Here is a 15,668-nt window from a genome sequence, read left to right as displayed (position 1 = left end):
AGGCGGAAATAAAAGAAAGCAAAGGAAGCTATGTGGGCGAAGAAAATAATGCCAAATGCTACCCAAGTGGCTTGTAAAGAAGGTTCACGAAGCTATCTCTGAGTTCACTCAAGATCTGCAGTTCCCCATCTAGTCAACAGCAAAATGCATGGATGGCCAGGGCCTCTGTTTAAGCAAGAAGAAAAATACCAATAGCATAAAACTGCCCTTCTAGTTTTGAAAAAATAGATCTGAGAGAAACGCTATGGGATTCGCTTTAATAAGCTGTGCATTAAGTACACTTGTTTCTTCTGTCGCCGCCTCCGGCTGCGTCTCTACAGCTCCGTCTTGTCACCGGGGGCCGGGCTGCCCCCCGCGCTGTCCCCTGGGCGCCACTGCTCTCTGCAGGGCTGAAAGACAAGGATGCCGAGTTTATGCAGTATCTTTTGCCGGTTGGACGAGGTCCGTCGTCGAAAATGTGCCCAAGGTGAGCACCGCACTGCAACAGAAGAGCAAACTGTAGGTCAGCAGTGTGTACAACGCAGGCTTTGAGGGAACTCGCAGTCAGCGGTTTAAATGGATGACCGGCCTGTAGAGAAATGATGGAAACCATCGTGGATGATTTCTAATCTGCCTGTCAATAGCTACAAAGATGGTTTCTGGCAGGCTTTGCACCACATGCTGAGAATAAAAAACACTAGAATTGTGCATATCAGAAATCATTTAGGAGCCACTGTATTTTTTGATCTGTGAAGCTGCTCAGCCAGCTGAAAAATGACTGCAGTAATTTTATGAATTGAGTTGACCCTTGATCTTCCCTTGTAAGAAACATGGCAGAATAAAATCTCCACCCCCTCCCACCCACCCACTCCACCTGCCCCCCGCCCCCGGCATTGCTTTTGGCTTTGGATGGGTGGGTTTCAGGTATGCAGAAGTCCACTGTAAAAGATACTGTGTAACTGGCCATGACGGAGGTGTTGTTTGCTTTCATGGGCAGTAAAACTTAACATCAGAAAAGCATTGGATGTTCTTGGAACCCAGTAAAGCAATGGCAGGGCACAACAGATTTATGTTATGGTCGCCAGGACTGCAGAGTGGCGAATGGAAATGTCACTAGTCCTCGAAATCCTTTTTTCTGGCCTCGGATAGGTGGGTACCAGGCGGGTTGCTTTCCTGCACGAACTGGATCATGTGGAGAAGAAACAAGCTGTCGAGCTCAATCCATGCTACTGACTATCCCCAGAGGGGAAGGAGAAGAGGCGGAGAGTCCAGACAGAGGCAAAAGGAGGGATGGTTGGTTATGATGGCGCTTAGGAGAAATCCAGCCCAGAGAAAGTGTCTCCAAATAGGCTGGCTCACCAGTCTGCTGCTGAGTGCAGCTCCAGGAGACAAGTGCACAGGCCACACTAACTACCTCCCATCCTTCTCAGCAGGGACAGGGTAAAGGGTATGGAGATATTGGTGTTGCTGCTGCTAAGCTGCTTCAGTCGTGTCCGACTCTGTGTGACCCCATAGACGGCAGCCCACCAGGACGTTAGCACGCCACATTTAAAGAGGCTACAAAAACATATCGTTTGTCATGTAACAAAGAAATCAAAGCCTGGGGCAAGTGATCCCCATTTATTCATTCCACAAATATTTATGGAGCACCCACTCTATGTCAGGTACTGTCCCAGACTCCAGAGGTACAGGCAGTGGCCTCATGGAACTTACATTCCACTGGTAGAGACAGAAAACACAAAGGTAATAAGGAGCTGTAAGCATAGTAGGTGGAAATAAACACTAAGGAGCAAACAAACAGCAAACCAACCAACCCACAGAAACTAAGACAGAGAGAAAGTGATTCAGACTGTCAGACTGGGAGCTGGCGCTCCAGGTGAGGTGGTCAACGGCAGTTCTCCCAGGGCAACTCTGGGATAAGAACCTGGAGGAAGTGAAGAAGCAGATCTGGGGGAGAACATTTCCAGCAGATGGAGGAGTCAAGATTTAGGGAAGAATATGCGAGAAGAGGCATAGAGACGATTTATTAATTCTTTTCACTGTGCTCATTTGGTGTATAAAACACTTATAAACTGCAGGGAAAGAAAGAAGGGCTTGACAAGGGAATGGGGTTTTCTGTCCCTCCATACCAAATGGAGACGATGAGAGAGAAGTGAAGGACGGTGCTTATTACAACGGAAAGGACTAGAATCTCAGTTTCCCCACTGAAAGCACTAAGCTCCATTCTCGAGGGCTCGCTATTATTAATAAATAGCACAAATAGCAACTTCGACTCTATGGCACTTCCATGTTAAAAGTGCATTCTTATTTTACTGCCAACATACTGTGTCAGCTTATTAAAGAACTAAAAATGAACCCTGAACTGATTTGATCTATTGCCTGGAAAATATGAAACAGGCCTAAAAAACAAATCTTGCATTATTTTTCCACATTTTATGCAGGTTTAGGTAATATCAAGGCTGACAGCTCAGATTGCTTTTCCTTTCTATAAACAATTGAGGCCAAATTTTCAGGCATCAGCAGCTAAGATGCACCAGTGAAAATACATATGCTTACCCAATGGACACAGGAAAGCACCTATTTCTGCCTGCCAGAACAGTCAGCGTGCAGGCCAACAGGAACCGGTGCTCTCGGCGACCAGTATGTGTGCACAATTAGTGATCTCACGTGCAGCTCCAGCACTTTGATCACTTGGCATCTGAGAGGTGGAGTTTTCACATAAAAGCCTCAGATAGATTTTTTTTTTTTAATGAGAGAATACAGTTATCTGGGCAAAAATAAATGATAGCACCTTTATTAATCATCTCAAGCATATTTAGCGAATGGTTCTATTTATCTTACTTCAAAAATAAAGCATAGCAACGGTATACTTAAAGCCATTTTGTAGTATTTAGTGCCCAGGTCATTCATTCCCCAAATTAGAGTAATTTAATCTATTGGATTTGAGTTCGTTATCAGCCTGCAGTTTCAGTTGCTAAATCTGACACTAGTCTTTTGGTTAAACAGTAAGAAAAATACAGATTCTAGATGTCCCTAATCCAGGCAAGAGAAAACGGGAGGGAGATGAGGAGGAGAAATTATAATTGGGAAAAGGCAACAAAAATCATTCGCAAACAACTGTATGGGTTGGCGATGGGATGGGGTAGGGAAATCCTCAGAAAAGATGTGGGTCCCCTAAAAACAAGAGTGATTGCTTCATCATGCTTGCACAAGATGTTCTGGAAGATTCACTCCAGGCTCACATAAGTGAGGGAGGAGCAGTACAGTGTGGTGTTAGTCGCTCAGTCGTGTCCAACTATTGGGAACCCATGGACTGTAGCCCACCAGGCTCCTCTAGCCATGGGATTCTCTAGGCAAGAATACTGGAGTGGGTCACCATTTTCTTCTCCAGAGGATCTTTCCAGCCCAGGGGTTGAACCCAGGTCTCCTGTACTCCAGGCAGATTTTTTACGGTTTGAGCCAGCTGGAGGGAAGAGCAAGGTGTTCATTTATATCTGTGCGACCACATACATGAGCCTTCCTGGTGGCTGAGTTTGTAAAGACTCTGCCTGCAATGCAGGAAACCTGGGTTAGATCCCTGGGTAGAGAAGATCCCCTGGAGAAGGAAATGGCAACCCACTCCAGTGTTCTTGCCTAGGAAAATCCCACAGACAGAGGAGCTTGGCGGGCTACAGTCCATGGGGTCATAAGAGTTGGACATGACTTAGAAACTGAACTACCACTGACCACACACGTGCCCATCTGGCTGCCTGTAAAGTTGTAAGACCACTTGTCTGGAAGAAGCCTAACCACACGGTACCATTTCTGCTTCCTCCCAGGAACACCCAGTCTCCCATAAACGTTCAGCTCAATTCAGTTGCTCAGTCGTGTCTGACTCTTTGTGACCCCATGGACTGCAGCATGCCAGGCCTCCCTGTCCATCACCTACTCCCGGAGCTTATTCAAACTCATGTCCATTGAGTCAGTGATGCCATCCAAACATCTTCATCCTCTGTCATCCCCTTTTCATTCTGCCTTCAATCTTTCCCAGCATCAGGGTTTTTTCCAATGAGTTGGATCTTCTCATCAGGTGGCCAAAGTATTGAGCTTTTCAGCATCAGTCCTTCCAATGAATATTCAGGACTGATTTCCTTTAGGATTGATTGGTTTGATCTCCTTGCAGTCCAAAAGACTAGTACTCAATTTCTTTTAAAAGTGCACAAACCCTGAAGGCTCCTCCCTGAGGGGAACGCACATGGAGCCCATTCTTTCCACCTTCTACCCCTGGCGGAAGGCTGGGATGATGAATGAAAGTTGTCAGTGACGCACTGTTTCTTTAGCCGCCTGCGAGCTCTGCCTCCCCTGCCCCAGCCAACTGGCAATGTGTTGGGCTCTCTCAGCACACCTGGTTGTAACTGAAACAAACTGGTTGCCCGATGAAGAAATCTCTGAAACCTGCTGTTAATGATTTATTTCAGGGTAGAATCTTCGGCGTGCATTTTGAAAGTTGTTTTAAGGTAGTTATGTATTTCTTTCATTTATAGGTAAAATACAAACTATGACAGAATATTCTAGCTCTCATTCTGAGGAAGCATGAGATAAGCATTGTTCAAAAGAAAAATTTTAAATTCCCACAGGAATCCTTTATCACCTAAGCCTCTCACTCAGAAAAACTGGCAACTAAAGAACCTGCAGAGAACAAAAGGAAAGGACGCCCACCCCACCCCCCACATCCAAAAAAAGTGATTGGGCATCAAATTTAACATAATTCCTTAAAATCTGACTGCAATTCTCAATTGTGTGCATAAGAAACACAAATAGTACATTGAACCCAGTTACATATTTCTGCACTGATGTATTTCCAACTGTCTTAGAGGGTTTTCTCCCAGCTATTCCTAGGATGTTTTAGGCTTTATTGTTGTCATTTTCTCTTAAGTGTTTGATCTACAAGATGAAGTGGTTTCAAAGCCGGGCTTTTACACTTGGGTGCATGGGGCAGGATGGGAAGGAGAAAAGAGTTTTAAGAAGAAAAGCAATTGACTTTGCCAGTAGTATCCTGTTTTCTCCCACCGTTATTGAAGACACTTGTGCGTAAGTAGGGCTCTTTTCTTCTGTGCTTGTGATATTAATCTTTTGCCAAGGAAAGGATTGTGAAGTCACCAGTTTAGCATTATGATTTTACTGAAAGATCAAGAAAAAGAGAGGGGGCTGTGAGTCTGAAACCCTATTGTAACACATGGGTATCTTTAATCATCAGCAATATATGAGTTGTCATCTGCAAAAGTTTAATAAGGTTTGGAGTTTTACCCAAAACTGCTCAACTCTTGAAAAATACTTTGTGTTGGTGGATATTTACCTTTCTGTTGATTTGGCTGACTTAGAACAAATTAATAATGATCTAAAACAAACTAAGGGACTCTACTATAGATTCAAACAGTAATAGCTACAGTCATAAACAGAGTCCAGCTTGGGTAAACTCAGGGTTCTGGTGGTTTCCTCAAAGATTATTACAAAATGTTCAGTGATTTATTGGTCTCCCATTTGCTGCAGATGTAGAAATTCGATCTAAAGAAGGAAGAATTCCCCAAGTATTTCCAGGAGGGACTTATCTTGCTGAACTACAGTTTATATCATGCAAATCTTACCTCTTTCCACTGAATTTAAATTCCTGACAATGTTGCTAAACAGGCTGGGGTTGGAGGTTTAGGGAGAAGCTGTCAAGCAATTATTGATAGTCATCAGTGAAACTGGATTAGAAGCAACATTTTTATCACTAGCTAAAAATGTAAGTTATATAAAATTGAGGAAAATTCTTTATAACTGAGAATTGTTAGGAAATTGTTACAGCCAGGGGGGAGATACCTACCTATGCCCACCCCAAAGTGGGCAGATTTAAGATAAAGTTCCACTTTGGAAGAGATAAGTGGAGTATAATTCCTTAACTTAGAAGATAGAACGGTGAAACAGAACAGGTATAGTTGCAATGAACATCAGAATATAAAGGATAACCAGTTTCCTTCAGAAGCAGGAATCCTGATGAAGGAAATAAAGAAGCTCTACTACCCTTGCTTATTTTCTGTGTTGTTAACTTAAAGATCAGGTCCTTCTAAAAAATCACTGAGAAGCACAGAGATTCTTTTAGAAGGACCTGACTGTATTATTTCTCTGGAAAGTGGTTACTGTACTGAATAAATCTTAATTTTCTCAATAAAAATTTTACTAAAATATCACAACCTAAGATGTCACTGGACACATGGAAAAGCCACAATGTAGTATAAAGAGGCGGGAGGCATGGCTCCCAATGTGTCTGTCATTTCTACCCAAATAGGGGGCTTTAGGGGAGCCTGGTGGGCTGCCGTCTATGGGGTGGCACAGAGTTGGACATGACTGAAACGACTTAGCAGCAGCACCAGCAGCTGCTGGCTCAGACGGTAAAGAATCTACCTGTAATTCAGGAGACCCAGGTTCAATCCCTGGGTCAGGAAGACTCCCCTGGAGAAGGGCACAGCAACCCACTCTAGTTTTCTTGGTTGGAGAATCCCAAGGACAGAGGGACCTGGCGGGCTACAGTCTATAAGGTCGCCAAGAGTCAGACACTACTGAAGCAACTTAACATGCATGCATGCACCCAAATATGAGGCTTAACTGCATGGTGTGATTCATATAACAATGAAGAAGGGAGAGGGGAGGAAGAGTAAGGAGGATGGGGGAGGGGAGAAAAAGGAGAAGAGGAAGAAGAATTCTAAGTACTAAAGCAAGAATTAGAGACCCATAGACCAAAAAAATCACCATACTGCCTTGCAGGCAAGTTGAATCTACTGGTTTTATCCACAGAAGCTCAGTTTATTGGTGTTAAGTTGGCAGTAAAAGGGTCTTCTTGTTTAGATGCTCCATCTTTACCATAAAGAAAGAAGCATTCCACATAACATGTCCAACTGAAAATGTCTCTAAGCTACTGAAAACAACTAACAGATTTGTCATAACACAAACTCCTTTGATGCAATTCAGTCCAGAGAAATGACAAGCCATGTAAACTCAAAACACAAGAGTTTTATTAAGAGGAGAAGCAAATTAGATAAGTTACCATGTCAACATCCAAAAGTTAAAAAAAAAAAAAAATGGGATAAGTTGCAAGTAGAAGACTACATAAACTGAAAGAATAAAAGATAAAAGAAGATAAACCGATAGTGAAAAACAGTATTAAGGATGAGAAACCAGGAAGTAAAATACAAGCAGTTTCTCTAGTATGCTGCTGCTGCTGCTAAGTCGCTTCAGTCGTGTCCGACTTTGTGCGACCCCATAGACAGCAGCCCACCAGGCTCCGCCGTCCCTGGGATTCTCCAGGCAAGAACACTGGAGTAGGTTGCCATTTCCTTCTCCAATGCATGAAAGTGAAAAGTGAAAGTGAAGTCGCTCAGTCGTGTCCGACCCTTAGCGATCCCATGGACTGCAGCCTACCAGGCACCTCCGTCCATGGGAGTTTCCAGGCAAGAGTACTGGAGTGGGTTGCCATTGCCTTCTCCATTCTCTAGTATGGAAACCATTAAATCAGTTCCCCCCACCCCTCCCCACCATGTCAAGATAAAAAGGATGAATGAGAAAATAGAAAAGAGAAAACTAAAGAAAAATGTAAAACAAAAGAAAAATAAATTTATGTGTCAAGCACAAATTAAAAGACAAAGAAACTGAAAGGAAAGATACACACTTTTGGCTTAGTGAGCTATTAGCCCAAAGTGGGGCAGACAGGCCCACTCTGTCCACATGGGGAAGATTCCAGCAAACATGTTCTTTGGGGCTGGAACCTGATTATTTTCTATGTGGCACTTACTTCCCAAAGCATGCACTTTTGCACATGCATTAATGGAACAAATTTCCCTCCCTTTCTCTCCACATTTAAGAAAGAAACGGAACAAATATCCCTTGCTCTTTTCTGTAAATTTAAGACTTTTATTTAAGAAAGGGTCAAGCACTTTCTGGGCTTTCCAGGTGGCTCAGTGGTAAAGAATCCCCTTGCCAATGCAGGAAGCAAAAGAAACATGAGTTCGATCCCTGGGTCTGGAAGATCCCCAGGAGGAGGAAATAGTAACCCACTCCAGTATTCTTGCCTGGGACAATCCCATGGACAGAGGAGCCTGGCTACCATCTATGGGGTCATAAAGAGTTGGACACGACTGACCACACACACATCACGCATCGTCAGCAAGATGCACTTTCTTACGTGAGAAATAAAGGTGGTGGAAAAAGAGGCTGAAAAGGAGTATCAGTGCTTTACCCAACTGCACCCAAAGAACAGTAACAGTCACTAGGCCTTTAACCAAGGGCTGAGAGCTATGCCCGGGTTAGTGTGGTGTCTGTTATGAGTGTTGCCTAATTGGGGCACAGTTTGTGGTTTCATTCCTCTTTGGTCCCTGCAAGACACCTTCCTAAGGGTCTTATCTTGACTCCTACTGATGTCACCTCAGTGGCTGGCACAGAGAAATGAGGAAGTGTATTCCAACTGTGAATTTTAAGAATTAGTCACAAAGACTTCAGAGAGTAGGCCCTGAAGGAAAGTTACTATCTTATGCCCCACTTTTTCTGTCCCTTTTCATATAATTTTCATAGAACTCAATGTTTGAAAATAGGTTCTGAGTGAAAAGAAAAGGAGCAGTCATACAACAGCCTTTAAGGCAGCTTAAAAATCTAAAGGGAAAAAAAAAAAAACACCCACAACCATTAGCCTTAAGGGAGGTTTACTAAATACTATGTACCTAAGTTATAAATGACTATGTACCATCCCATCTCACTTTTTTGTCAAATGTTTTAGATTCCTGGGTAGATATTTGCAATTTGCTTTTGTGGAAGTTATGAAAATAAACATTCAATTGAATCCAGAACTGAATTGAACTAACTGCTGGGGGATCATCGGATTTGTTTTTTTCTTATTTCAACATGACTTTTTATGGTGCTTGTATCTATCTACTTATCTATCCATTTGAGCACCATAAAAAGCTCTGGAGCTAAATGCCCACACTCAAATCTCAGTTCAATCTATGAATATTTATACAAGTGTAACTGCACTTCTTGTACCTCAGTTTCCTCCACTGTAAGAGAGACAGAAACATTATCTACTCAGAAGGTTACTGTGAGCATTTACCTGGGGAGCTTTTAAGAAGGTTGATGTTCAGACCTCACCCAGATCAATTAAATTAGAAATCTCTGAGGGTGAGACCCAGAATCAAAAAGTACCACTTTCTCACTTACACTCAGATCTGAGAAATGAGGGTGAATTGAAAATGTGACTTAGATAAGATATAAAGCCTACTTTTTCAAGGGAGAGAGTGGTCCTCATACTTAGAATACAGTTCACTTGCCAGCTTTACTTAAAAAATAAAATAGAAATTCATCAGATGGTTAGGTTCAAACCAATCTTCCTCCCTACTTGGTAGTAAATATGCCACCTCCTCCCTAAACCTCCTGTGGCTGAAGAACAGGGTTAAAGGGCAGGTGGAAGAATGCTGAGGGAGGCTCACGTGGCAATCCCTCTGCCCTCACAGCTGCCTGACGGTGCCCCTCCACCTCTAATTTGTACAAGAGACAGCCCCCAGCAACGCACTCTAGCATCAGTGCGCTTCGGTACCACAGCACTCAGACTTTCCATTTCACTTATGTAAAGCAAAGTAGAGCAGGATGACCTACTCTGGACTAGAATGTGCAGTTGCTCTAGTTCTATGTACAAGAAGGTTCTGGCCATGTCTTTGGGTTTAAGTTCAAGTTTCTTGATGACAGATTAACTATATTTTTCCCTCCTCCTCAACACATGTTCATTTCCCCCTTAGATCCGGCACTGATTCAGTCAGAGGAGAGTGAAAGGAACATCCTTAGAAATGAGGATAGGAGACTTATAGAAGGAATTATTTTCTCGCACGTTCTCTCTCTGCCCTCGCACAGCCTGCCACTAAACTTCCTCTTCCTACTGCTGTTCTCCAACTTCCCTCCTCACATCCATCCAAGGAGAGACGTTTTTGGGGTCTTTGTTGACCATGTTCGGATCGTTACCATTAGAGGTATGATGACTGAACAATGAGCACACATAGAGAGAAAATGTCAGGTCACGAGAAGTCACGTAATGAAATCTTCATTCAATTCCCCACTGTATTGAGTCGATGAGAAGAATTTTTCCTACCAATGATTTTGTTTACTAGCGTTGAAGCCAATGACTGACATTTAATAGGACTTGCTAAACTCCTCAAGACTGAGATATCATTAGGACTTGATAGAGACCTCATTGTGCTTGTCTGTCGCTTTTGTGATGGGTCAATTGGCCTTAGTTACTACATTTAGCACAACCAGGAGTCTTGGCAGTGTTTGCAAAGCAGAATGAGCAACATTTGGGGTTTTTAGGTGGGGTACACTGACCTGAGAGCAGCTGGTCTCCACCCTGTGCATCCCATAGGAAAAGTCGTCTGTGAATGTGATCGCATCAGAATTGATCACGTCGTGGAATGAAGGCCAACCTGGGGCAGAGCACACACAAGAACCGAAACAGAGAGAGATACAACCATGGGTTAGAATGCCATTCTAAAAGGAATACTAAGCACAGAAAGGAAATCTTTAGTATATGAATCATGCTTAATTTTTTCAACCTGAGAAAAGAAAGGCCGAAGACTGAAGGTTAAAGTATTTTGCAAAAATGCAACTATTTTTTAAGAATAACCTTTTCCTCACATCCAGATTACAGTTGCATTGAGATTTATGTTTCGTGAGACTCTCTTAGAACACCCAGTAGTTTTGAGCACATCCCCAAACTTACAAAGCTCTCTTTCACCACTTCCACTTCTTGTTCTTTTCTTCAGAGTCACTGGGCATAGCTCGGAAGCACTATGAGTTTTACAGTGTGATTTTTTAAATTTTTTTTCCAAAACACAATCCAACTGGTCTGGCTGTTAACTTTAACTATTCCATATTTCTTTAGGAACCGTACTTTTTTAGTACTTAGTTTGGATAGTTAAGGGCTTCCGTGGTGACTCAGATGGTAAAGAATCTGCCTGCAATACAGGAGACCTAGATTTGATCCCTAGGTCAGGAAGATCCCCTGGAGAAGTGAATGACTTAACCACTCCAGTATTCTTGCCTGGAGAATTTCATGAACAGGAGTCTGGTGGGCTACAATCCATGGGGTCACAAAGAGTTGGACACAACTGAGCAACTAACACTTGGATAGTTAAAATATATGTTTTTTAAATTCTGTTGTTTCCATCTTAATATAATTTCTCAGGAGAAGACTCTTGAGAGTCCCTTGGACAGCAAGATGAAACCAGTCAATCCAAAAGGAAATCAACCCTGAATAATCACTGGAAGGACTGATGTTGAAGCTGAAGCTTTGAAGCCAATCCTTTGGCTACCTGATTCGAAGAGCTAACTCATTGGAAAAGACCCTAATCCTGGGAAATACTGAGGGCAGTAGGAGAAGGGGGCGACAGAGGATGAGATGGTTGGATGGCATCACCAACTCAACGGACATGAGTTTCAGCAAATTCCAGGAGGATAGTGAAGGACAGGGAAGCCTGGCATCCTGCAGTCCATGGGTTCAAAAAGAGTCAGGCATGACTTAGCGACTGAATAACAGGAAGTAGTCTGGAAAGCACAGGTGCTATCTATTGATGGGCAAGAGGCATGCTCACTTCATAGGACAGTTACAGAGCAGTATTCCTCAGGAATCTCCAGGTAGCACCTTCTCTCAAACAGCATCTTGTTCCAATTTTCATTTATTCTAGTGATTTTTAAAATATGCACACAGCTTTAAAAAACTCAGTGGTAAGTAGACCTTAAGACTGTACACATGTTTATGGGTGTACCCAGGTTTTACGTTCAGTACTTATGGGCTTGTTTTTACATGTTTCCAGAAAATATGTCTGGAGTTACTGAGCTGAAGTCTGTATTCCTCAAATGATGAAAGAGGTGCAATGTTGCTGAATTGCTTGTGCAATTCTTTTCCAGAAGCGAAATTTTTCCTGTAGAAAGGAGGAAGCCCTTTGAAAGCAGAGTACTTTGTGTTAATACACCTATTTAAAGAAAACAGAATGCAAGTTTCAACAATATGATTTCCAGTCTCAAACAAAACAAATTAGCTCAGACCAGGTTTTTATACTAAATTCCCCCAAGCTCCCCACCCCGCACTCCCCTCATGCAACAGTACAGCTTTCATAGTGCTAGATTTAACACCTGGAGTTTAAACACTTTCCAATTCCTTGATTTTAATTCAAGATTGCTACAAATCACAAAGAAAACCTTAACTTAGTAGATACAGGCTAATAATCCATAAAACCTAATTATGCTAAGAAACATCAGTATCCTTAAGAAAACTCATTTCTCCCCATTTTCTAAATTCCAGAGAGACTCTCAACATATTCTGGGCTACACTATTTGGTTTTTAATGATTACTTGACGCATTTCAGTGCTCTTCTTTGTTTAACGACAGAAGCACCAATCAGTTCAGTTCAGTCGCTCAGTCATGACCGACTCTTTGCGACCCCATGTCTGCAGCACGCCAGGCTACCAATACTAAAGAGAAACTTAGTGGTAATGTTTTAAAGTGAAAGTGAAGTCGTGCCCAACTCTTTGCAACTCTATGGACTGTAGCCTGCCAGGCTCCTCCATCCATGGGATTTTCCAGGCAAGAATACTGGAGTGGCTTGCCATTTCCTTCTCCAGGGGATCTTCCCAACCCAGGGATTGAACTCGGGTCTCCTGCATTGCAGGCAGACTCAACCATCTTAACCACCAGGGAATCCCAAAGTTTTAAGACATTGAAAAATAATTTATCTATGAAAAGAAAGAGAACATTCTGGTTTTTGTTGAAAACCTTCCATGTCTTAACTTGTTTGATTCCAGTTTATAGCAAATAATATTATGAGGAGACATATTTGATTCAGCAGTAAACAGGTAAAGATTCAGGAGGTTTTGTTTTTTTTAAAGAATTTACCATAAAGCTACCACCCTCCCCCACTGCACACATTTTCCTATTTCTAGAATTTAAAATAGATCCAGGGAAATATACATGTATTTCCCACGCTTACCCCTGCGTTTTGTGTATCCTTATCTTGTTCTACTCATCACACTAGATTTGTGATTTGTTTTCATGCTTTCTCCCTGCTTAGGTGGTGAGCATCTTGAAGGTAATTGACTTCAGTATATTCAGAGCTTCCCATGATATACAGTACAGAGGTACAGGTGAGATGTATATTAAACTGATTTTCAATTTGGCTTATAGAAGAAAGTGGAATGAATATTAATAGAACATCATAGAGTCCACAAGAGGAGAGAACATAATCATACTCCTTTACAAAAGCAGATTAAGGAATATCAGTTCTAATTTCTCACTGGACTATCCAATTTGGCTCAATTTCTATAATTAAGCCTCTCCATCCAGGTGAAATATCCTTATTATTTATTTAAGGTGGTAAAAACACATAACGATCATCTAGGTTACTTACTTTACTGGGTTGTGCAGGGAGAGGGTTGGGGAGCAGAAGGAATAGTTATTTGCCAACCTTACTCAGGCAGGAAGTGGCAAAGCCAAAACTAGAATCTGTCTTAATCTACAGCTGATTTAGTCTAGGCGCTCTACTTAAGCTCCACTTTCTTCCTCAGTGAAGGGCTGAGAGGTCAATCATTTAAACACTCTAGCAGGAAGGAAGTTGTAGGTTTTAAGAATTATGTTTACTACCAGTCTGGATTAGTTGATAGATACACTGTTGCACTTAAGAGCTGCTAGGTGGAAGGGAATAGTGAATGGGTACCCTGCTGCTGCTGCTGCTAAGTCACTTCAGTGGTGTCCGACTCTGTGTGACCCCATAGACGGCAGCCCACAAGGCTCCCCCATCCCTGGGATTCTCCAGGCAAGAACACTGGAGTGGGTTGCCATTTCCTTCTCCAATGCATGAAAGGGAAAAGTGAAAGTGAAGTCGCTCAGTCCTGTCCGACTCTTATCGACCCCATGGACTGTGGCTCACCAGGCTCCTCCGTCCATGGGATTTTCCAGGCAAGAGTGCTGGAGTGGGGTGCCATTGCCTTCTCCGGGGTACCCTGCTAGACAATACCAATTCCCGCACCTTCTAAAGACCAAACTGTTTAAAGGGAAAGTCCAAGAGTAATGATGTAAATGATCTCATCTAGTTTGGGATATAGGTAAGATTTTTATTCATTTATCTAAAACAGCCAGGAAGACTTAAAAACTCACCTTTAGGCAATAATATGGAGAAAACGATATGCTTTATTTGGGGTTTATTCACTCCAATTTTTCTCTAATAATTGTGAATCACTGCCTACTAAAGATTTTGGGGAGGGGAGAGAACTGCTTTCAAATGAGCTATGAAACCATACAGCTATACATTTTGCTTTCATGAATTAAATATTTATAGAATTTTCCAAAAGACTATTTAAGAGTTGAGCAGGGTGATCTGGAGTGACATGGAGTACAGGTTCTCAAAAGACTTCAATGTTTCTGGGAACACTGTTGACACTTGAATAGTCTTTGTTATTTACCATGGTGCTTTCTAAACATTGGAAGAGACACTAGACATCCCCAAACTCACAGTGTCCCTTTGCACTGTAGAAGAAATATAGCTTTCAAACAGGAATACTGGACATGTCACCCACATCTTAATTGGTGGAGACTGACAAAGAGAGGCACGTTGAAGTCTGTAACTGTATATGATGGAACATATTTCAAAAGAGAATCACCGGTCAACTTCATCAGTAAGGTGAACAGAAGAGCACGTTGAGCCCTTTTGCTGCGTCTCTCAGAACAAGCAAGCTCTATAGAAAGAGAATCCATTAGAAAGGTAAGTCCTATTGACAATCAAACTAAGAAGGACCTTCACCCAAGAATAAATCGTCTTATGGCAGAGAAGCCACAGTGATGACAGCACTTTGAAAGCAGAATTCCCTCATCATGTGAAAGTATTTAAAGGAGGAACTCTTCACTGCTGTAAAAATCCTCAAAGGAAACCCTGCCCCCACTCCTAATAATAAGGAAAGTGCTTCAAAGGGTGATAGGCAAAGACTGAAGCAATCTGGGTCTTGTTGAGAAAATTATCTTGAGCAAAAGAGGGGGGGATGTGTTTTTGTCAGTTTTGACATTAAAGACAGATCATCCATCCTCCTTTCTCTAGGATTTCCCTTTTGGTCTTCTCATCTAACAAAACAGTATTTGTTTTGGATGCATTCCATATACTTTTTAAAAGAAAAGTCATGTGAAAACCTGTATAAACAGAGTTGACTCACCCTATCCCCAGTACATCCTTTTGTTTCTATTCAAAGCATTTGGATATGGGCTGATTATCATTTTATTTCCAAGACCATAAACTGTACCTTTTAGATATTAGCCTGTTAATATCAAGAACAACTTATATTCAATAAATAATGCTCCTTTCTAAGAATTCTCCTTTCTTAATAGCAAGTAACTACAAGTACTACACTTTATACCGACAAATTGGAATATGACAGTTCTGCTTCGATTTTACCCAAACATCAGGCCAAATTAATCTGCAGACATAACTTGGTGTCTATGGTATATGCTGGTATAATGTGATGCAAATCCAGGATATGTTCATTTACATCTCGAATGTAAGAGTAAGTGATCTAGTTTATTAACAGTAGGTCATTGGTGCTTGCTATCACCTACACTAGAGTGGATTTATTTTAGATTGCAGTAGGAAGAATAATTC

The 15,668-nt window shown here is 42.0% G+C and overlaps 1 protein-coding gene across 6 annotated transcripts in view; it reads right to left on the bottom strand.

Annotated features, from left to right (window-relative positions):
* Positions 1-238: 238 nt before the first annotated feature.
* Positions 239-15,668, bottom strand: part of MSRB3 (methionine sulfoxide reductase B3) — a 180,360-nt gene continuing 164,930 nt past the window's right edge. For all 6 annotated transcript variants that reach the window (XM_070370544.1, XM_005910352.3, XM_070370543.1 and 3 more), the window contains 2 exons: positions 10,357-10,454; positions 239-478 (listed from right to left, as the gene is read on the bottom strand). In XM_070370544.1, the coding sequence (XP_070226645.1) occupies positions 272-478; positions 10,357-10,454 (305 nt within the window). In that variant the 3' untranslated portion in view covers positions 239-271. The remainder of the gene's footprint in view (positions 479-10,356; positions 10,455-15,668) is intronic.

Source organism: Bos mutus, chromosome 5 (assembly GCF_027580195.1).
Source record: "Bos mutus isolate GX-2022 chromosome 5, NWIPB_WYAK_1.1, whole genome shotgun sequence".
NCBI lineage: Eukaryota > Metazoa > Chordata > Mammalia > Artiodactyla > Bovidae > Bos > Bos mutus.
Note: the sequence above shows the minus strand (reverse complement) of the source record. Positions and strands in the feature narration are given on the sequence as shown.